The sequence below is a fragment of the Chironomus tepperi genome, unplaced genomic scaffold, assembly GCF_022539635.2.
Source record: "Chironomus tepperi strain 1889 unplaced genomic scaffold, CSIRO-AGI_Ctep_v1 contig_415, whole genome shotgun sequence".
In the NCBI taxonomy this organism is placed as follows: Eukaryota; Metazoa; Arthropoda; class Insecta; order Diptera; family Chironomidae; genus Chironomus; species Chironomus tepperi.
Genome location: NW_027226537.1, coordinates 381,326 through 405,680, shown reverse-complemented (window position 1 = coordinate 405,680; position 24,355 = coordinate 381,326). Strand labels below are relative to the sequence as shown.

General features: G+C 32.0%; 2 protein-coding genes across 4 annotated transcripts; one reads left to right on the top strand and one right to left on the bottom strand.

Moving 5' to 3' along the window:
• Nucleotides 1-508: 508 nt before the first annotated feature.
• On the top strand, nt 509-20,866 carry LOC139097167 (uncharacterized). Of its 3 annotated transcripts, none has more exons than XM_070648956.1 (10): nt 509-530; nt 850-989; nt 16,967-17,109; nt 17,348-17,545; nt 18,302-18,359; nt 18,424-18,561; nt 18,631-18,743; nt 18,853-18,907; nt 18,987-19,052; nt 19,128-20,866. In XM_070648956.1, exons 2-10 carry the CDS (start codon nt 854-856, stop codon nt 19,277-19,279), a joined length of 1,059 nt encoding a protein of 352 aa, XP_070505057.1. In that variant the 5' UTR covers nt 509-530; nt 850-853; the 3' UTR covers nt 19,280-20,866. The 3 variants fall into 3 exon arrangements, with proteins under 3 accessions (XP_070505057.1, XP_070505055.1, XP_070505056.1); XM_070648954.1 differs by lacking the exons at nt 509-530; nt 850-989 and adding exons at nt 6,703-7,086; nt 12,020-12,244; XM_070648955.1 differs by lacking the exons at nt 509-530; nt 850-989 and adding an exon at nt 6,704-7,086.
• Nucleotides 20,867-20,930: 64 nt separating this feature from the next.
• Etl1 (SWI/SNF-related, matrix-associated actin-dependent regulator of chromatin, subfamily a, containing DEAD/H box 1) lies at nt 20,931-24,282 on the bottom strand. Its single transcript, XM_070648953.1, has 3 exons — nt 24,155-24,282; nt 21,772-24,009; nt 20,931-21,705 (listed from the first exon to the last, which is right to left on the bottom strand). The coding sequence occupies exons 1-3, from the start codon at nt 24,165-24,167 to the stop codon at nt 21,530-21,532; spliced, it is 2,427 nt and encodes an 808-aa protein (XP_070505054.1). The 5' UTR covers nt 24,168-24,282; the 3' UTR covers nt 20,931-21,529.
• Nucleotides 24,283-24,355: the final 73 nt, after the last annotated feature.

Here is a 24,355-nt window from a genome sequence, read left to right as displayed (position 1 = left end):
AATTAATTCTTATTTTTAACATAAAGAATAAGAAAACACCAAGGGAATGTCTGCAAGCAACCGATGGATCAGTTCCTGATGAGTGTTTTGTACTTAGAAACACATTTTTTGAATGTAAAAGATCAATTTTAGACAACCGTACAAGGTTTAGAGGAAGGAAGGGATATTAGACCGTATTTAAATAGGAATTAATGTTTTAGCAATAAAATGTATTTACACAAAGTAATCAATTGATGTAAGTTAATAATTTACAGCAATTCATATATGACTACATCCAGTACTGGATGTCATAGTTGATTTCGAAAAGAAACCAAAACAAACTGCTCACATGCCAGTTTACGATCAACAGCTGTTTACTCGAAACCACAACGCGCATAATCCAACGAGATCTGCAACAACGAACGAACAATGTTGATTCAATTTGAACTTTTTTTCGGCAATTCATTCCGGTGTGTGCCATTTCAGTTACTATTCTGCCTTTCTCGTGTCATTTCCACCGTAGCTATAATTTTTTATACACGAAAGGAATCGTAAGAATTTATGAAAAGTGAAAAATAGCTATTAAACTTTCTCTTCATTTTATTTCGATTTTTCCGATAAGATAATTTAAGTGTTTTAAAGTATATCCAACAGTTCTCGCGTTAAAAGTATATTTTTCATCTCATTCAATCCTACCTACCTTGATGCACTGTGAAAATTTTTGTGTTAAACGAGATGTATTTTTCTCGTATAAATAATCAATAGAAAGAAAACTGTGAATTGACTGTTTTGTTCCTCCCTGTAAATGAACAGCTTAATATTATTTATTAAAAATTATGATTAAAAGCTAGGTATAATTTTTTCGAATAGTAAAATGAGCAGCAGTGATAAAGTTAATGGTCGAGGAAATAAAATTTCTCCTGTAAATAAAAACAGCAAGCTTGCATACAGCTATTCACCTTGTCCAAAAATCGATCCTGATTATTTGGGGATTCCAGCACTTCCGAATGGTAAGTTATTCGATGTTCGCACTTATTTTGTGGATTTATTGGCAAAAGAGTTTATAATGTGAAATAACAGCTGTTGTTAGTACAAACTGGAACTGCCAGCATCATGTCATGTTTGGTACAGCTAAATGACGTCAGACTCTGATCCGAAGGACTATCATCTTAATCATTTACTCAGATTCATCCATCTAACTAATTTACAGCACCCTTGATACTTAAAGTGGAAGCATCAATCCTTTACCCACAAAAAATATGATTAAATACATATTTGAATGGCTTGAATTGTCCCTCGAGCTTATGTTTAGAAAGGAAACACGAAGAATCGACAGAAATTCGATAATATTGCAGATAATTCTCCTCATCGTTTTGTGCTTTAAGAAAGGAAAACAATTTAGACATAATATTTTGGAAGGTCAGGAGCTCTCGTTGAAACCATAAATCGATTTCCCCTAGCACATCGTGTTTATGTGCACATGATATACTCTCATTGAATATAAAAATGTTTTCATTTTTTTGACAGTATATGCTTGCTCTGATATTAAACTGCCTTGTTATTGGGAATTCATGTCTGATTGTCTTGACAAGTGTTAATAATTTGTTAACATAAATCACCTGGAATTTCCACAACCAACATTTCTTCAAGAACGCCTTAAATATTTTATTAAAATCTCAAGGAAATGAGAGTGCAGTAAATAAAATTTTATATCTCGGATATGCTGTTGCATGTTGTGTTTTCACAAAACTTTTCTTCTCCTTCCGAGTGTTGTGTTTTTTCTACAAAGAAAATCTGAACAATAGGAATTAGAACAAAACTTTATTGCTATATAGTTTTTATGACCATCATAAAAGGACACAATTGCTTATTTCTTATACTCTTGACATGACAGTTGATATTGTGATTTCGACACGCTTCCTGCATCGAAATTGAGTGTAAAATTAAGCTTTTTGATATAAATCATATCATGTCCGGGCGACACAATGAGGTGAACCACATTTTTGCCATTAAAATGGGTCGAAATCAGATGTCACTGTACCATGTCTTACTGCTAATACGACTTTTGTAGTTGTGTCAATGTAGTTTAATTAAATTACTTTCTCATAGATTTATGTGTAAACAAATGAGATGTTTATTCTTCGGAGTTCAAAAATAGACTGAACATTTTATATGAAAAGGGGTCTCCAACTAAGTGTAGCAAATATAATTCAAATCCCAAATAAACGTTATAACTGTAGAAAAATACGACATGTAGTTCGGGATGATTACAGGATACATTAAAGTAATTAATCGACACTGATCGACACGTTTTACTTACAAGTGATTAAGAAAAATTGCAAAAAGCTCACTCAGTTCTCTAATCCTTAACAAATAGCATTCTACATCATGAAAATTTAATTTTTCAATTTTTCCTCGACCTGATTCGTAGCAAATAAATCACCCTTTTTGTGATATCTTAATTGAATCATTCACCGTACAGGAAGAAATGACTAGTCAAAGTGACAAGTTTAATGTATCGCTTTTATGATTGCTATTAAAACCATAGAAATAACGAATTGGATTTATAAATGGTTCCTATTCGTTCCTGACAGCGCAAAAAATAATTGAAGACAGAATAGAAATGGATGTGCATAGTCATACCTATAGCCAATAGATAGTGGAAAAATGTATTACAAATAGAATAGTTCTCATAGCCTACTAAAATTCACAAAAAGTTCAAAAAACTTATTTAAACAATAAAATGCTGAACACTTCCAATTTTTGGTTTATATTTGATATTCAGTCCATAATGTAGAACATCAACCATTAATTTTGACTGCATAATGGGTTGATTTTTTTTGTGCCATAGACTGTTGTTAATCAGACTATGAATAAATGAGCAATTCATCACATTTTGCACAGCAAACAAATACATAGCAATGAAGTCGCTGTCGATAAACGACTTAAGGCGCTTCTGAAGTAAATTTAAATTCTTGTTGACATTTTATTGATGCTTCAATTTGATATGACATTGATGAAAGAATCAAACATAAAGACTGTTTTTGAGAAAAGTCATGGATCGTGACAAACTGAATTACAGCTTAAGGGGAAATTTGTAAGTTGTTTACGTTAAATATTCATGGAAAATTCTTTTTTTATTTCAACCGTACATGGAAAACTTCTTTGGGTTTATCGGAATTACAAAGCACCTTGCTCGTTGTCGAAAAATATTTTTGTGAGGAGCTCGAAAAACGTGACATGAAGGATTATGAAAATCAAGGAAAATTTCAATTTCAAAACCAGAACGATTTCAACTTAATTTATGGGTGCAAAAATGTTCATTCTGCGTAGGGTTTCTTAAGCATTCTCTTCTCAGTTCCGTGACATTTTACTGGTCAAATACATACAGTGTTTTCATCTCTTTTTGCTCCATTTCCATATTTTAATAAAGAAAATTTTCATTTGAGCTTTTAAATTTATGCACGAAGAAGCTTTTCATTGTCATGTTACTGTGCATATTTCACTTGCATTCATTATAAAAATTCAGATTGACATGTAGATTTGCATGCATTTTTTTGCATAATAAATGAAATTTTACTGCATTTTACAAAGTTTCTGATTGTTTTTCTCAATCTCAATGATGATATGTTAAACTAAATTTATGATTAACACAATAACTTTGAGATTCTTGTATGTTAAGAGCTGTTCTGAATAAGTGGAATGTTCTCATTTTCGGATCATTGTTGAGAATACATAAACGGTTGTTTGATATTTAAATTTTATTTGCAATAACAATTTGTTGGTAGTTGTAAACCCCTTTTTGGAATATTCAGTCTGTTTTCAATCGTCAAACAATAAAAATCTTTTACATTGTTAAGTTATTCATTTTTATAAAGCTGTAGCTAAAAGATTGTTCTTTCAACAAATCTGTGAATCATCCTTTGGAAACTCTTTCATAAAATCAGTAGGAGAACAAGAAAAAACTCAGTAAGTTGTGATTTTTCTAAACGGTAATGTAACCAAAAAATAAACTTTCGTTCCAATTCAAAATACTGCGCTTTATGTCAAATACATACATCCAGTCACATTCTTGTAATATTCACGAACCGCGAATATAAAAAAGTTAATTACAAATGAAAATGAAAAATGTGCAGTAAAAAGTTTTAAATAAAAAATTTATTTGAAGCTTTCCATACCATATTTTAAAATTATTATGTACTGTGTTACTGTCTATATCACACATAAAACACACTCAAGAGAAAGGAGCAGTTAAATAAATTGTTATTATTACATCCTGCAGATTCAGCCCCTTTTTACTGTTGCTTTTTTGGCAGTCAGCATATGGAAACAAATTAAAAAGTCATTCATTTTTGCGAATTGATTTTTTTGTTGGCCTTGCTCACTAGACAACATTAAGCTTAATGCCAGGGAAACCATAAATTATAAATGAAAATGGAATCAAAAACTAACTAACTTTCTTGATTAACTATGAAAATGTTTGCAGTATGTTTAACACAATTGCGGGAAGTCATTTGGCGACATTTATGGCATTCGTTGGCAGGAAATATCTTAATTAGCACACCATTATTAGCTTCCGTTACAGGAAATTCTCCTTTAGTTAATTGTTACCTCTGAATGACAACATAGTTGTTTATTACACTTTTGCATGTTAAAAACATAGCTCATGTAGCATGTATGGGTTTGGGGTGGGTTGCTTAGTCATATGGTGAAGTCAATGTCATTCAATGGGTAGGCAAGATCGTGGGTTTTTGGGATTCGAATTTTAATATGAATGGAGGTCTTTGTAATGATTTTTGGGTAAGCTCTCCCAAAAAAAGCAGTCTAGATGCCTGAAAATTTGGCATCAGTGTGGCTCTTACCTGTGACCGAATTACATGGAATCTGGACCCGAGTGTAGCTAGTCGTACTTCAAATTTTCAGGATTTTCTGCGTCATGTGCCTTACGTGCTTAACTTACTAATCCACTGGAAGAAACTTACTATGAATAATATTATTGGTATGCGATACGAAAGCTCATTGAATTTGACTGCCAAATTACCTCCAAAATTTTTACTCTTTTCATCGCGAAAAGTTATTTATTAAGGAATTAATCTTCTAGAATTCAAAGAAAATATCCAAAATAAATCGTCAATCAGCAGCTCATATCCTCAAAAATTGAATAAACAACAAAAAAGCCAAAAAACCATGTCGTAAATATTCATACTTAATTTGCAGTCAATGAAGCTTCGTTAAATAAAAGTCGTCATTTCTGTTAATTTATTACCAAGAACATATACACTAATTAGTCGACATGAGAATGTTCATTAAACGCTTCTCAAAACTCTTCTATTTATAATTTTTTTATTTATTTATAAACTTTGTGTATTTTTCTCGCCTCTTTAATTGCTCTATAATTCTGTCTATTAAAAAAATTTGCCACCTGTTTATTGTTTTTCTATGTAGTGATCATGACGTTAATTGTCGTGATATTGGGACTCATTTTTAAGAGCACCCAAAAGTGGGACAAACAAAAAAAGCTTTTTACATCATCATTTTCACGAATTTAGTTGCGGCGGTTAATTTTACCTTGTGCTAATGTCATGCGGGTGCTTTACGAAGAAAATCGGAAATTTTGTGTAGTGGCTGAAAATGAATGCATTGTGAGTGCGGTTTTGATTAATTAATTTATTGTGCTTTTGACGTTTTATTTCAATCAGGATTTAATTTTTTATTTCTCAAAGCTTAAAAGGGTTTCCTTCATAAAATATGGAATCTTCAGGCCCTCTTATACATTTTTTCCGACTCTGCAAAGTTACATAACAAATTTAATGGAAATAGCCACAATTTGTATGTCGTGACAGCGAGAAAGCTTCCGAATCCGACTAGACTTTCTCTGGGATCGAACCTGGGTCGCAACACTCAAACTACTACGAAACTGCAGCTTTTTCGCTGTTCAATCCTCTTCTACACTATGGCCGAAATGTGAAGTCATTCTCGAATTTACTAAGATCTAAAGATTTTCAATATAAATACAAAGTTTAAGATTTTAAACAGTCAAAAATTATTTGAAATATCGTAAACAACAACATTGTGAAAGAAACCGTTTCCTACAGTTTGAAGCATCTTCCGTCTAAGAGTCTATCAAGAGGAACCAAGGTGATGTCGTACAAGACATTGATTCGAGTTATTGCACTATATGGAGAAGCCCTGGGTGTCTTTGAAAGACGTATTTAGCTAACGATTTATGGTCCTATAAAGGAAGGGAGGAATATCGATCACGACATAATGACAAATTATATCAACTATTTCAAGAGAATGATATCATTAGAGTTCTTCGAGTAAATCATTTGAGATAAGCTTGACGCCCACAGGATGCCTCAGGACATAGAATAACAGTATCAGACTTTATGGATGGTAAGAGAGTGGTTGCATCATAAGAATCTCTTAAATAATCGACAAATAATTCAAAATCGTGCATTTAATGGACGTATTGCTTTTGTTCGCGCAATTCCTCACAAGAAATACTAAAAATTAATCAGAGAGAAACAATGATTTAAGAGGACAAAAGCATGCAAATAATTACAAAGTGTGAATGGATGTCATGTAAACTTTTTTTCAAAATATCAAAGATTTTCTCATTAGTAGAATTGGTTAAAATGAGAGGATGCTGAAAAAATAAATTGAGGAAAGAGTAACGATTCTCTCAGAAGAAGATGTTTAAGCTTAAAGTCGATTGAGTTAGTTTTGAGTGGTCTTTCGATTCGCAAACATCTTGGGAAATAATACATTTTTTTTGAAAAAATATATAAAAAAAGGCGAGAAAAGAAAAGAAAATTTTTTATAAATAAAAATATATATATCAAGTGGAAGTAGGAAGAGCGAAAGTGAAGAAATAAAAAAAAACTTTTTTCACGATGAATTTAATGTTTCGTAAAAATTTCCGTGAAGGCGGAACTAGTTCTGGAACGGTGAAATCGTCAAAAATGACTAAAATTAATCGGGGCGGTAAACGATCGAGGGATATGAGTCTAAGTTGTTCGCCAGCTGACGACTCATTTAATACTCAATATAGAACACACCTGTTCTTCAATGCACGTGGTGGAGCCAATGCACTAGATGATTCAGGTTTATTGAACTTTATACTTTTACATATGCTAAATTATTTTCTTTTTTTTTTTTTGATAACAAATTAACCAACTGCTTTATTTCCTATAACTCAAAGAATATATAAATATAGAACATGTAGTAAAGAAAATGAAAATGTCATGCGATTTGTGTGGGCGATTAAGAAAAAAATAATTTCGTGAACAAGAAAAAAAATTATTTTTTTCGATATAAAGGCGATCAAGTGAACAAAATCGTTTGGAAGGGGGAAGTCTTCAAGACCACAATTTTTCATGCCAATTTGCTTACGCTATCTCTGGTGGATGGGCTATTTTTATATGAAGCCATATAACAGCACTTATTCTGGATTGTGATAAATTGTCTATGGTGTGTAGACTCTGAATTTGCGTCAGCATTGGATTCTCGGTAAAGATTATTTTAAATAATACAGTTCTAAGAAATATTTGGTTCCTATGAGGTTGCTTTACTGCTGAGCTCGAAGAAGACATGAATTTTAAATGAAATTGAATCGATATTTCCATACATAATTTGAGTCAACTTCGTGGTTCTTTAGGTTAGGTGAGATTTCTGAGGTAATATGACATGACTGGAAAAGGACTTTAAGTTTGTATAAACCTGAGTGTGGTGTCTGGGATATCGAATCATATATAGGCGAATCTGTCAGTGCAAACATAAGGCCTCTTTGGCCTAATGGTTAGTCAACAGACCGGTTATCTGTATCACACTTTAGTGAGTGTGTGGGTTCGATTCCCACCAGAGACAGATCTCTTAATCAGTTTAAAGTAGAGTTATGTCGATATGACAACGATTCGCATAATGTTCATGACATTACACTAAGTTGTATCGACATCTATGTGAGATCTAATTTTGATATAAGATCAAACCCTGGATCAAACCCACATATATCTTATAAAGAAATTTCGTATCACAGATACTTTTTATTCTGATTACCCTCCACATGACTCGATACTGCTCAAATTTCAAAACCATATCAACCAATTCAAAGAAATTATTCTAGTACATGAAATCTCGTGATCAAGGTTCCAACAAACTTCCTTGAGGTCGGTCTCGAGAATTCGAGGAATTGGGAACCCATTATGTAGTGTATCTAGGAACATGATTTAAAGAACACTGAACTCACTAGGCTTAGTTAAGATCAACGCTTCCAACAGACATTCAGGCACCCCATAAGTTCTCTTCAATTTAGTGTAAAAATAACTATAAAGAGACTCTGCTTCACAGTTTATAGCTACAATAACAAATTCCATTTAATACGACATCATTTTCACATTTTAAAGCTTAACGAATTGAACCATAAATCTACAAGTGCTCAAAATCGAAAGCGATACTCGAAATCTCTCACATAAAATGAAAGAAGAAAATATTTATTGATGGATAAGATTTTAGTCAGTCAAAAAATTATTGAAAATTGTTTTCATGTTGGCTCTTGGCAACATCTCAATTTTTACGTATATTCTCATTCTTTTTCACAATATTTTCCTTGTATTATTGCAGAAAATTTCTTTTCACCAAACAGAATAAATACCAATTTGACGGATTAAAAGATTAGTCCTTGTCATCATCGTCAATGAGCAATTTTTTGGTTTGCTTGTTCTTGAAAAACATATTGAGAGACTTTCAATTTTTATCGACAATCATTTCTATGATGATTGATCACCAACAAGTACAAAAAAACTGAAAATAGAAACAAGAGAAAATTGAAAAAATTTGCAGTTTCATGCAAATCATTTGGCCATAGAACAATAAATCACAATATTTATGAAGCGGATATGCAGAACCAAAAATGGAAAGGAATGAAAAATGAAGGAAATTAGGAGAAATCACGAGAGAATAGAAATGGAAAATTGAATAAGTTTCGAGATGGGACGAAAAAATGTGCAGATATACTATTGTGACAAATTGGCAATGGAGTGAATCATGTTGGACAATTATGGTTCGTTTTTCGTGCAACCGCTAATGCGGCTAGTAAAAAATTATTAAGCAGAGGCTTTGCCAAATTGTTTTTAGTGGAATGACTAATCAATATGCTCGAGATATGGGTCAACCTTTTGATGACCATGAGGTCGAATCCAATGTTGGTAGTCATGAAAATTGTTTTTTGGTGGTCATATGTTGGATATTTGTGGGTTGATTTAGGCATAAAGAAGTGGTTATGCACTTCATTTGTAGACAAGCTTATTTCATCTAGTTCTAGTTGTTTGTCCAATTCTGAATACGACTAATGTCATCTAGATGTAACTTGTAATCCTTTGTTCTGAACAAACATCATAAAATGCCTTTAGCTATTCAATTCATTGAGATCCAGAGCTGCGGGAGGATTTCTCGCGTCTAATATTGTTTAACGAGTTAGGATGCGCCAGACCTCTACACTTAGTAGACCTACAGTTTATAGTGGGATCAGTACCACTCCTTTGTTGACATTACTGCCTGAAGCTTTCGAAGACCGCGTTTCAACTTCATATGATTCAAAGAAAACAAACGAAGAACTTCCTCTGCCGAGTCTCGAATTCATGATTGCAGAGTTTGCAACCAAATTAATAATCCTTTCCACCACCGAGTCACTTCAACTCAAAAACAAACAACAAGTGTGAGTTAATTTGTTCCCCTGTCAGTCTTGTTGTTGCTGCCTTCTGAATTGCCACTCCTTACGAATCTGTTTGAAATTATTCGCGATATTCTTAAATCTTTAGCGATAAACATGTTGTTCTCAATTTCACCATCTTAATAGGAACACGTTTTTGATATAATTGAACAGATGCTCGTCCGCCGGAAACCTTAAAAAATTAACTTAATTGTGTTTATAGACAGAAAATACCACGAAAGAATTAGCAAAATTAAAATCATAGAAAAAGCAAACATGAAAAATTGTAATTCTGTCAAAATTCCTCAATCTCTCGTGCGTAAAATCATTTTCTCTCACATCATTCACAACCTTTCTTCCTACTATTTCAGTAATCAGTTATGAATCATTTTGAACATACTTATTATTCTCGTAAGGAAATGAAAAATGAGCGAGAGAGTCATTAAAAATGTAAAAGAAGAAGAAGCAGGCAAAACGTTATGAGAAAATAATTTTCTTGTCTAGCATTCATTCTCTATTTATCTCACAAGGAAAATTGATCTTTACATTTATGAGACTCGACATGATCATATAACAAGCAAATAAATTCACGTGATGAAAATGTTTTCCTCGTAAGTGTCAACTTTTACATTACAAGAAATTTATAATCATGAAAATAATTAAGTTTGATGTTGAATAGAAACAGGGATAGAACAGCTTATGAACTTTCCATATTCAATACCGAGTGCATGTATAATAAATGAGATGTACTTTAAAGTGAAATTTTTCCTCATTTTCTCATTCGCTTCAAAAATTGAATCGCGTTTTCTGAATTTAAAATTTTTGAACAATAACTGAGTTTTTTTTTTGTTTTTTACATTCTTTGCTATTTGACGTAATGCACGTTTCTAATGACGAAGGTATCCTTCGTTAATTAATGTGATGTGAACATTTTCAGTGTCCGTACATAAGTTTTCATGTTCTTTTAATTAGTATAAATGATTGTTTTTAATAACGTAAACAAATCTTGACACAAATTATGCTTTTTTTTTTGGTGAAAAAGGTACAGCTTTTTGATTATTTAAGGATTATTTGATGTTGTTCTTCAGGTGCGATTGCATTTTAATGAATTACGTTACTTAAAAGTTCAAGGTCGTCTGTGTTTTGTGTTTTTGTTTGTTCGGAGAGTTGTTTGATTCGAAATAAAGAAGGAAGTATAGACTCTGAATGTGTGACTGCATCCCTCGAAGACGGAAGATCTCCTGTATTTCTCTTCAAGGTCATTAGACTTAAAAGTCGAAAAGTATATTTCAAAGCAACGACGTTCATCCCTAGTGATGTTATTGAGGTCGGACCCAACCGCTCTCGACATAATTGGATATATACTACACTTTGATATCATTCGGTTTGTAGCCTGCACAAGAAGACTATGGGATCCAGACCGCAGTAATAAAATTTATGATCATTATACCGCAGGTCTATCTATTACTGAAATTTATGTTTATTAACCATTTAAATCGTCCTAAATATATTATATCTACATGACCATAAATCTGAATGCATAATACTCCTAATTTTTCAAATCTGACCCGAACAGCACAACGTGTTCATGGTATCCTAGAGCTGGCAAAAATACGTTATAACTAGTTGAGGGCAAGTTAATGTCTAGTTGATGACTAGTTCTAACTTATTTTTGTCGACTCGGAATCGTGGCTACTTGTCGCATTTTCGTCGGTCATTTTCACAGCTGTTCGCCTTATTGTGTCGCTCGGGACAAAATAAAACAATTTATGAATAAGCAATTGAAAAAGACTAGAAACTATAGCAACAAATTGATAGTTTTTAAAGTACTTAAGAGCTTTTCCTGCATAAAATATTAAAATATATCCATAAAACGCGCAAAAAAGACTTATTCAATGTTGTTATTCATGCCCGCAAAGCAAGCGCAAAAAAACGAATTAATTTTTGTGTCATAAATATGAAATTTATTTTGAGTTTATGAAATAATAAAAAAAGGTCTGCGGAACAAGGTGTTTTTGTACGCTTTGGAAGAGAATCAAAGGGAAAAATAGGAAAAATATCGAATTCAGTGCATATAATGTAGTATGTAGCACTCTTTTATTACAATATTCATCTGCACAATTTTTATATTTTAAAACTACAATAATTCTTTTTTTTGTGTAGCTGTAGCTGAAACTGTATATTATTTTTTATTAACCTCACCAAATGCCACCTATTTTTTAATTCTCTATTTTATTATTTGCCAAAACTGCATACTCTTTTATTTCTCATTCTTATTTGTAAAATAAACAAAAAAAAACAAAAGTCACTACCACTGTACCTGTTTTACAGAGCTTCGATGTTCAGCCATATCATCTCCAATCAATCCGAGTGTTGACACAAGTATGATTCCAAATAATGAGTACACAACCAACGAATTTTTGGATGCACACACATATCAGCCCTTAATTCAAAGATTTTCCATGGGTAATATTTATCCCTCAAGTAAATGCAGTGTGGAAAGTGGTAGATGTAATGTTGAGCAAGCACCTCAAGTAGTTCTTACTGGCACAAAAGGTTTGCTTTTTTTCAACATCCTGTATAGTCGTTTGAAATTATTTTGTTTTTTGTCTAAATCTTGTGTCTATTATGTCTGGGGTTTGTGCTGTTGTTTGTTTAAAACTAACACATTGTCATCATCCTGTATACTTATTTATTTTTGTCACATGACTAAACAAATTACTTACAATATTTTTTTACCCTTGATTGTGTCGTTTTTTTCTAAGTGCTTATTCCATCACTGCTTCTTTTCTTCCTGATACAAATTTCATTTTGCTTCTTTACATTCCGTAGAGCTTTTTTCACATTCAACTGAAAAAGTTCGATTTTCCTATTTTTTTGATCACAAAATTTCTATTATCCATCAAACTATAAAAAGCAAGTCACAACAGCGGTAGATTGTGAATTCATGTTTATGTTTACACAAAAATATATAATACAAATACAATAAAAATACTATGAAATGGGAGCTATGAGATTACATTATGTTGTACACAATATAAAAAGCTTTTGGGTATTATTGGGAGTGTGGGGGATGTCAAGGGTGCATATCTATAACTTGATGTGAGTTATTACCTGATTAATAAGAATGGTATAGCGTGGAAAGCTCAATCAGTTAGTGCTGTGGGAGGTAGAATCCGTTTTGCAGATAATCTATTATCCTTTATCATTTAGTTCAACAGTTTATACAGAAGGCCAAACAAATCGAAAGTTCTGTGCATTACAAAGTAATCAAGACACCTGTAAAACCTTATTTATCCAACCATAATCCTTATGTCAAATGTACCAGATGGTATCTTTGGATACCTACTAATGACAGCATACTGAGACGTTTTAAGCACCAGAGCTTGTAAGACAACGACACATACCTTTGTCTTCTTTAACTATTCTGCGCTACAAACTACTCAATAATAGTTAAAGATTTGAAAATTCTTGGCGAGAGAACAATGGATACTCTAAGGCTCTAAGGCTTTTAATAGATGCCAGATGTCTAGTTCAATAAGTACGATCGATACATAGGGAAATGTTGCCATCACGGTGACGTGGCGACAGCTTATTTAGAACCATATGGCAACCAATTAGCAAACTGTTTTCGCAAAGTTGGTGTCACTTGGCTCTACTTATATTGCCGTCCTAACACTAACAGACAAAGAACATGCCTTCATGGTACAGTAATACCACTGCGGTACCTAAAAGCATTATCTTTGTCTTTTGAGGTTAGAATATTGTTTCAATATGTGCCAATCAGGAAGTTCTCAAAATGAAGTCTTTTACCCCAAGTCAGTTTCCCCCTGTTAGCAACACGATCAATAATAAATCTGAAAAGTTTGAGAACCTCTTCCTCAGCGACTAGACTGTTGAGTATCAAATTAAACGAGTCATCAGGCTAAGCTCACGAGCTTTTATAATATATGAACCTGTTTATTTTGACTGTGATATCATTTTATTGATCCCTGATGCAAATCCTAGACTGTTTACCTTTCATGAATTCAAAATAATTCCCGCAGCAACAAAATTTTCACCATATCCTGCTTACAAAGTTTATTAATACAAGTTAAGCGCAGGAGAGTCATAAATATTTCGTCGATATACAAAAAAAAGTCATTCTTAAATTTTCAATGTTAGTTTTGACTGTAAATGTCTCTTTTTTGTTTTCTCATCGGCCGTGAAACAAAATGAAAAATCAATAGCAAGCAGTTATGAAAAATACTATCAGTTCTGAACTGAGAGTCACGATTTCAATGGTAAATGACAATGAAAATTTTATGACAAGCTCAGTTATTTCTTGTAGATTTATTAATTTTTGATGTTATTTTAAAAAAGCAGGCGAGAAATTGAAGTTGACATTTTTAAAAAATCCCAAGATCCTCGAAATTATGCCATTAATAATATCAATAATCCTCGGATGTATAATAAGGCTGTCGATTAAATCCGTATTTTGTAAAATACAGGTAGAAGAGTCAACGAAAAGACCCAAATGTCTTTCTTCTTCTGAATGATTAAACAATAGACATTTCCTTAAAATTAGTGGGGTGGAGTAGACATTCATTATTTATACTGACATGGGTGAAATGGAACCTTTATTATCAAGAGGCAAAGTATGCCTAAAATTATTCTAATGATACTGACTGAGTATGACTAATAAATGTCGTTATTTTTGGTTCTTTTAGGACTCTTATTTTTACGAATATAATTAATTGAACTATTTTCCCACGACTTTAACTTATGAATTCCATAAATTTTCTTGTCAGCACGACATTTAAGGTTTTTTAATGATATTCAACGGAAAACCTTAAATTTCTCAGCTGATATTATGCTAATTTGTCGTAACGTTCATTTGAGATTTGAATAATATTAGTTGTACATAGTTGAAAACCCCTTTTCATACGAAAGTTCAGTCGGTTTTTGAACTCCGATGAATAAACATCATTGTGAACAAAGAAAAGTTCTTAATTGCAATAACACTCAATATTCTTTGTTTAATATCATAAAAACGATAGCTTTAGATACAATAACAACTTCAGTGGACTCAATTACAACAGTATTTCAACTATTCAATCGGAAATTCCACTCAATATGTTTCATAGATCAATCATTTCATATCAAAATTAATCAAAATAATGGATATAACATCTAGATATCTAAATTAGGTTCAATCCGAGTTCAATCATATATATTATGTTCTAAGTGGTTGGGTAAACAATAAGAGGAAATTATAGACATGCCGCTTTGAATCTATTATTTCATAACTAAGATTGCTAATATGAGATAAGGATATTGCTTTATTATGATATCTTGTGGATATTTTGAATAAAAATATAATAGTCGTTTAATGAAGTCACTGCCATTAAGCAACATTTGGATATGAAATGTCTAAATAGCCCAAAAATGATGATTTGCATAATGTGCTAGAAGCCGCAAGTAAACTTGGAGATTCTTCTTAAATTTCGAAGAAAATGAAGAGGAACTTCTTACAAATAACAGACAGAGAACATTATAAGTCTCTAATGCCACAAATAGTCTGAAAATGCTAAATTGATGTACAAAATTCTTCTTCATTTGGGTTTACGAGGGTTTTACTGTATCTAGAATCTTAATTTTATGATTTTATTTTACTCCTGACATTCTACTCTCTTAATGAATACTTAATAGTCCCTAATCATAGATGTATAATTGATAACAACTAAAACTAATGAATTTGAACTAAATCAATACTTCCAATGACAGATTTAACTTAAGCTTCCAGAATCTTTTGAATGACAAAAGCTCAGTAATAACAGCTTACATGCAAAATCCTTGCATAAGATATGATTAAACCAACTGATTATGACGACAAAAAAGAATGACAACAGAATTAAAGTTAATAACATGTTTTGCCGCATTAGCAGTTTTTTCAGCATGTACGAAAACTTTCGTTCTCACGATTTCATACATAAAAGTGAAAATGAAATTTTTATGTCACGTCGCTTTATATATGCAGAAAGGGAAAATGATAGTGAAAATGCATGAGCACATTTCCTTCCTTATTTCCTTAAAGCATTTTTATACCGCCCTATTGCTATTATCAAGGAAATCATAATATCCGAATAAATATACACAAACGGAAATTCCAATCAATGAACCATTTACCGTCACGAATATGATATTCTGAGTACATTCACCTATGACGTCAAGTGAACATCATGTGATGGGGTCTAAGTAAATCCTAGTTATGCTATGAATCCTGATCGGTGGCTCCCATCTGGTTCTTAATATTCTGCTGATGCTCAGTCGTGGTAATAACACGCCATAATGTGCAGATCAGGAATGCTAACTTCCAAAGAATTCCACTTCAAAAATGCCCGTCATTTGTAAACGATCCCATACAAAAAATCTTAATAATAATGAAATAATGGTGTGGCTTTATTCCCACTAATGTGCATACATTCTATTTGGTATGCAGAAATGTATATGAACATACCTTCACCTAAGTTCATAGATATAATTTTTATGAGTCACGAAATGCTTTTTTTATTCCTTCCACTGCTGTATTGTACTATTCCATAAATAATGGCTCTTTTGCAGACTGGATGCTTATATATCAAAATCCTATATTTTATTGAAAACAACAGCAATGTCAATAAATTCAAGATCAAAGTTGGCATAGCACACGAATGTGCCAATAAAATGTCTGAATTCATTGTATCAAAAGTTGTATGCTTTGATTTGTGAACGTGCTTGAATATTTTATGATGTTCTGTTTTAGGATGGTCAATGTCCGTCAATGTCTTTGTTATAGATAATGAAAGTGGACTCAATTCGGTATTTTCTTTTGATTTGTGAGACATGATAAGCTTTCAGATAAGAGTGAATTGCTTTTTAATCAGGATGGCCATTTGCGATGTCATATCCAAACTTGATGCTAAGTCGATGGTCAGCCTGTCCTTAAGAGACGTTTTATTGGATCAGTCTACAATAAATTTGAAGATTTGAGTCCATTTATGCTAAATGTCGTTGAATTCTTAAGTGTTTGACATGCTTTTCACCGTAAAATAAATCCAGCTAACAGGCTATTTGACTCAATGGCAATAATTATGGCAAAAGTGCTCTTCATGATGACTTTATGAAAATTAAAAGCTCTTTTGCCAACTGAGATTATCTCTTCAAGTTTTGATTTTGCTTAATGATGTTGGAACTGCTTAAATCTTTTCACATTATCCAATCATTTTATAACATTTTCTCTTTTATCTTTGATTTCAGTTAATTTTAGTGGACAAGCAAACGGAGGAGTCACCGGATTTGTGAGCTCTAGGAGTGAACCAATAAGTTTATCGACTTTAGAACAAGACTGTTTTATAATTCCTGTTCGATCCTTAGACAGATTTCTGCCGGCGGGAATTCCAGTAAATATTTTTGTCACTTTATTGCCCGAATAGCACAAGTTCAATATCCGACACCATGCCGAGGTGACTCTGGTATCGTACCGGATTTAAACCGAATCCAGCACCAAATCAGTGTCACGACGGCAACCTGGGGCTAGATTTTGGGTCGATTGACCGATTTGTGCTATTTTGAACATGACGTCCATGGACGTCATTTGTAAATAACCCCAAAATCATCATTAATTAATTTTAATTCCAGCTTCCAGCTCAATCACCGGAATCTAAGGATCCTACCTATAAACCTAGTTCATTATCAGTTCTAGAAGTATCTGATCCAAAAATATGCATTCTAGCTCATCTTATGAGCCCTCTTGAACCAATAGATCCAATTTTAGAATCACCATTATCACACCCGCTGATAAAGCAACGAGCCGTAGCATCAGAACTTCTCAATGAAGTAAGTTTCACGACATGCTCTCAGTTTCATTTATATTTTAAGTTTTCGTGCTGCATGCAATAGTTTTTAAGCACTTGTTTCAAGGACTATGGATACATTTATTTTGTATATCTGCAATTGCTTTATTTTAAGCAATATCCATTCCAAGTGTTTTTTGGAATTTAAAGACATTGTTTTCGGAATGTCTGTTGTACTTGTTTTTGAGCATTTAAATAATATGCTCAAGAATTTATGCTTAATAAAAACATGACAGTACTTAATTGCAGAAGCTAGAAACCAGTTGGAAGTGTTTGAATAATGGACAAAGTTAGACAGACTTTTAAATTATTTAACTTACAATATTCACTCGACCATTCGAAATTTTGTTTACCTACTAATGAAGACATTGAAATTTGTTATTGTGGTTGGATGTAAATGTAATTAAGAACTTCTTACGGATTTAATATATTCTTAATGATGTTTATTCTTCGAAGTTCAAAAACAAACTGAACTTTTGTATGAAAAGGGGTTTTCAACTATGTACAATAAACATTATTCAAATCTTAAATGAACGTTAACACATAAAGTTTGCATTTTTAATTTTAAACACAAGTGAAATGTCATATATACAATTAAAGATTCGTAGCTACTCCCGCAATATCCAAGAATGTCTCGATATTAAGAAACAATTCAAGTAAAATTGCGCCTTAATTCAATTCCTTAAACTTTTTTCCATCTCTTCTCATTTAATTAAATTTTCATTTTTTTCTCAACAAGATTCAACAAGGAAACAATGCATCTGGTGGCATGTTGCTCGCAAATATGGAGCGTCAGGGTATGTATGCATACAAAAAGATTATCTAATGTACATTAAGTAATTGTTTTTTAATACCTTACAGCTGAATTTCCATTTATCGCATATTACACAATAAACACTCAACAAACGGATCCGCAAAACTTCTTTTCCGGTGTTCGTGGTGCCTCATTATCGAAATTTGAACCCAAAAATACTCGATATTCTGTGGCACATACTCTAGGTATATTAAATAAAAGCTTCGATTATTTTTTTATATTCGGAAAAAGTTAGACTTTCGAAAGTTTTTTAGATCTTTATAAGGAAGTTGCCGCAATTTGTCGACCGCCTTTACAGCTGTTACCGTCTGAACAAGCAAATGTAAAAAAGGCCGCAACAACAGGATATATAATATCGGTCTATAAGGTACATAATATTATCATGTTTATTATATTTGTATACTTTAAACGCTTCCCTTATTTTTTCATCCAATTAAATAAAATTACATCCCACATACGCACGTACATACGATAAGGTTTTTGAGGGTGATGATGGAGAAAGGTTTGAAAGGAACTGGCTTTATTGGACGGGTATGTGTAGACTTTATTTGATTTTCATAAAGATAATGTTTTTTAATATTTTTTTTTGTTGTTCCTTTCTTCTATTTAGGTGCAAGGATGTTGTACAGATATCTTCCTCGAAATGCCGGCTTACGTCGCATAACTTTACATAAATGTAGGTTGAATTTTATGCTAATGAAAAATTTCATGAATAAAATTTTTTATCCTTATGAATCTCATTTGGCAACAGCTGTCGCAAAATCAGGAGACAAGATGTATTTGCTCATCTGTGAGTGTGCTGATTTATTGAAGGATTTATCAAGTGCTGCATATCTTATACCAGCACTACGAGCACGACTATGTGGCTATACGGGACTATATAAACCAATTAAAAGCTTTTAATAATAAACATTTCGTCCAATTTTAACTAGTATTTCGAGACACAGCAACAACATACGTCATGTTTTTTAAAAAAAAATTTAATTAATCTGCGATAGAAACTTCAAGTTTAGTCTAGAAAACTCTTTTTTAGATAAAAAACTACTTCTTCAGTTTAATCTGAGATATTAAAAGAAGATTGCTCAATTTTAATTATGAAAGAGTAAGATTTAAATTTTAAAAAAATTAGTATGGGAAATGCTTAACAGATTCTTAACATATCATAGTTTCCTTTTGCTAATAACTCAACTGCCTGCCCGCTCGATTAGCTTATTCGAATTATAGAATTTGAACAAACAATTTTCAAACAATAAAATAAAGATGCAAATATTTACAAAAAATAATGCGCTTCGATTTGCTTTTAGAAGTATCCAAAATTTACCATTTTCTAATAGTTTGTAAACTCTTTTTTTGTTTAATCAAAAACCTAACTGACCACTCTACACTTCACATGCCAATTACTTAAAAGAGTGTAGAGAATGTTTATTATTTGAAGGATTTTGTTGTGTTTTATGGTTACATGATTAGTATGAAAACCTAAAATATTCTGAGAATATGAAACAATATCTGATATTTTTCGACATCCACCTAATTAGAAGAAGGATCTAGATCAAGTGTTCTCAAGCTTTTCTGCTCTAATGTACCAACGTTATACATTGGATTCTGGAATCTGTTGGAATAATTGAAAACTTTCCTGAAAGCACCTGGTGTAAAAGTGGTCCAAAATTCGACCGAAAATTGTTTAGTCTTCAGAGTCAATTTAAGTATGGTCAAGTCTTTTTGAAACTAAAACCACGTGCTCACAAAACCACGTGTTCACAAAATTGTATTGCCAGATTCCAGACACTGCAGAAGTTTGAGAAAGATTGATCTAGATAAGCTGAAAGATTTTCCCAAGAAAATGTAGGTTGTTAATCATTATGTGGTAAAACTAGTTTGAACCTCAAACTTCCTCCCAGAAATTTGTACGTAATAAATGAACAACCCGCATGTAATTGGCTAAAAACCCCTAAAAATTGATTTTCAGTGACAATATGTCGATTTTAAAAATTCCTTCAATTTAGTGATGCTTTGAAATAAGCTTGGAACTCAAACAGAAAGTAAGAATAGTAATTATTAATTTAGAGGCCTTGCTTGTTTAAAAAAATAAAAAAATCGAAAATTGAATTTATCACACGTGAATTACCTAAAAAAGGATTTAAGAAAACTTAGAGGAAATAAAATTGTAGAAATTCCACTCAAATTTACATTAAATTTGCACCTAAGATCTTTTTGCTATAAAATCTCTCAATACCAAAAAAATAATTAATGAAAAAATTATTGTAAAATAAATTTAAATGATGATAAAAAATTAACTGTGATACACAAATAGGTAAAAAATACAAACAAAAACAATGAAATTATGAGGAACGAAAGAGATGTGGAAATAAATTTGCGGTTTTGTGGTAGGAACTTTTTCTCTTTGAATCGAAAAAACAAATAAATAAAAAATTAAAAAAAAAATTACTCTTTCAAAAATTTCAATAAAAAATGATTAAACGACTCAATAAACTTGTCTGTTCTTTAATACATGTTCTTTATTTATTCCAGCCTTTATTATCCATAAATTTTAGTAGTAAATTTGAATTGTGACAAAAAGAAAATTTTTAAAAATTTTGGTGAATAAATTAAAAACTCCGGAATGAATATTTTTTAAAAACCAAAAAGAATTATTAACGTTTTTCAATTTTAGTACATGTACTAAAATCTAATTCAATTTTAGTACACGTTTCGGTTCAATTTGAACTTTGAATTGATGCCAAAATTTAGAACTTATGTTCAAAGTTCTGAACTTTTAGCACAATTGATGCCAAAATTTAGAACTTGTACTAAAAGGTTCTAAATTTTTAGCACAATTAAAGTCAAGATTTAGAACTTTTGCTTGAAGTTCTAAATTTTTAGCACAATTAAAATGAAAATTTAGAACTTTGAATTGATGCCAAATTTAGAACCTGTGCTAATAGTTTTAAATTTTAGAACAATCAAAATCAAAATTTAGAACTTGTGCTAAACGTTAAGGTGAAACAAAAAAAATTTAAATTCATAAAATAAACTACAAAAAAAAGAAACTAAACTTTAATTATAAATTAAAACTTAAATTATGTTTTTGTTTTGTTTGGTGTGTACAACACTAATGGAGATTTTCTTCCTGATCTAACCTTAATGTGATATAATTTACTCTACAACATCATCCATGTCCAAGTATTCTACGTTCTCGTAAACAATCTCTTCTTCAACTTCTTCGCTCTTATTTTTCGATGGTGATAAGAATGCTTCCGCTGCTTGTTCATTAAACCCGAGTGCCATTTTCATTAAACGAACCATGCATTTGTGCTCTTCCGCTGAGTTTGCTGAAATATGGGAAAAGTTTGTCATGAATATAAAGTTTCGTAAATAATGACTAAAGTTAGACTTACCTTCTGGATCCGCCGATGTCACCTCCTTCTCAAGCTTCAATTTTTCCTTAGCTATTACATTCATACCCTCTTCAATTGTATTTTCAGCTATTAATTTGTAAATTACAACTTCCTTTGTCTGACCAATCCGATGACAACGATCTTCAGCTTGTTTATCATTGTATGGATTAAAGTCAATGTCATGAATAATAGCGCGATCAGCTGATGTCAAATTAATACCCAAACCACCAGCTTTTGTTGATAACAAGAAGATGAATATATCAGGATTAGCTGTATATTCTTCAATTAAATCTTGTCGATCAGTAACGGCAGTGCTTCCATCAAGCCGTACAAATTTATGTCCACGAATTGCAAGATATTTCTCAATAATATCAAGCATCATGACAAATTGTGAGAAAATTAATACACGATGTCCTTCAGTTTTAAGAGTTGGAAGTAATGAGTCAAGATATTTAAATTTGCCTGAATTAACGACAATTTCATCTGGAATTTTCACCAAGTTTCTTATTGATGGATATTTCTCTCTCAATTGATGAATCTTAAAATCAGACAATGGTGCAATGTCCTCAAAAATTTCCTTTGGATTGTTATTCTTGTATACTGAGTCGCGAGCTAAAACTCGTGCAATTTCATGTAATCGTGCATCACTAAAGAAATATCTCATTAATAGAGGATGATTTGCAATTTTTCTCATATCCATCATAATAGAGCTTCCTCTGCCCATATATGATTCCGTTGTTGGATCAATATTCTTATATTCGTCAATCACATATTGATATTTTTCAGCTTGGTCAGGCAAAAGTGGAACTTTTTCAATAATTTCTGTCTTTTTCGGCAAGAATGAGAGCACGTCCTTCTTAAGACGTCGTAGAATAAAAGGTTTCATAATGTTTTTAGCTCGTTGAATTTGAGCTTGTTCAAAGTCATTAATTTGTTCCGAACCGTCATCAAGTTTTGGTGCCTTTTTCGAGAATAATGCCTTAATATCTTCAGTTTTATTTTCAAAAAGCTTTGGTGTAACAAAGCAAAGCAATGACATCAACTCCAATAAGCTATTTTGTAATGGAGTTCCAGTTAATAAAATTCGCCTTTGTGCATTAATTCTCAGCAGCGTATTGTATCGTTGTGTCATCATATTCTTCAACATGTGAGCCTCATCAAAGATGATGTACTGAAAGTTACTTACACGAAACATTTTCTTATCCTCATTGGATGATCCAATAACATGATAAGTCGTTAAAATTACATCTGTATCATCGAATCCTTCCTTTGCCCATTGAATGCGCATAATTTTTCGTTCTTCTTGACTGCCATAATACTTTGCAACATTCAATGATGGACACCATTTAGCAAACTCATTAGCCCAATTATCTAATGTCGATGAAGGTACACAAACGACATGAGTAGACTGCTGTAAATTGTTTTCCTTGAGCCAAGCTAAAAATGAGATGATTTGAATGGTCTTGCCAAGTCCCATCTCATCAGCTAATATTCCATTTGTACCATTTTGATGAAGTACTGCAAGCCAATTCAATCCAATGATTTGGTAATCAGCTAGTTTAAATTCATCATTTAATATCCTTGGTTGTTCAGTAATTCCAGCTCCATTCTCGATAGCCTTTTCTAATTTCAGCACAATTGATCTGCACTTTTTAATAAGCTTCTTAAGGTTATTTCTCTTATCCACAAATTCCTGACAATTATTAAGTAAATCAGTTTGGAGAGGTTTTTCTCGAAACTTCATGACAAGCTCTTCCCAATTCCTGTATGGACGATTTTCCATAATAATTTCAGCTTTTTTTGTGGAACAAGCTCTTACACATGTTAATTCACCAATATTTGCTGTATTGAAGAATTCAAACACTTCCTTCCGCTGTATAGTCATTTCAGGAGCATAATTGCCGTCATTTTCCGAATCACTGTCAAATACCTGTGTCTTTCCATATTGCCTTTCATCATCGTCCGACTCATCACCCTCATTATCATTACGTCTTGCCTTTTTACTAACATGACTTTGTACGCTATTACCATTTTCAGTGGCATTTATTCGATATTGATAGTAAGTCCTCTTGTTGTTAGATTTAGGCGGCAATTTTTTTAAGTCCTCGACTGCTTTTTCCTTGTTCCAATTGTTTCGAAGTAGAGAATCCTGAACATCCATGCTATCTACGCCATTAACCATTTTTAAGCAATAATTTAGAGCCTCTTCTTTTTGTTTTATGGTCAATATTTGAGTACCTAAAAGAATATCACAAAAGAATTGAATAAAGTTAATGAAATTAACAAAACTAAAAAAATGAGCATTGTGAAGGCTAGAAAAACGTGAAAGTTTTTCAGAAAATTACGAAATGATGGAGCAGTATTGATTTTTTGTAATATTTACCGTTAGATTCCATTGCATCCAGCGATTAGTACTTCTTTCTTATGATTTAAATTAATTATATTTCGATTATTCTGCTGATATTTTGGAGTTTTGCACTGCTCAAACTTTTCATGAATTTACGATTGTTGTTGTAAATTTGAATTTTTAAAAACCGTTATCGTTTTCATTCAAAGCTTTTTAGAAACTTTTCAGTAGGCTTCG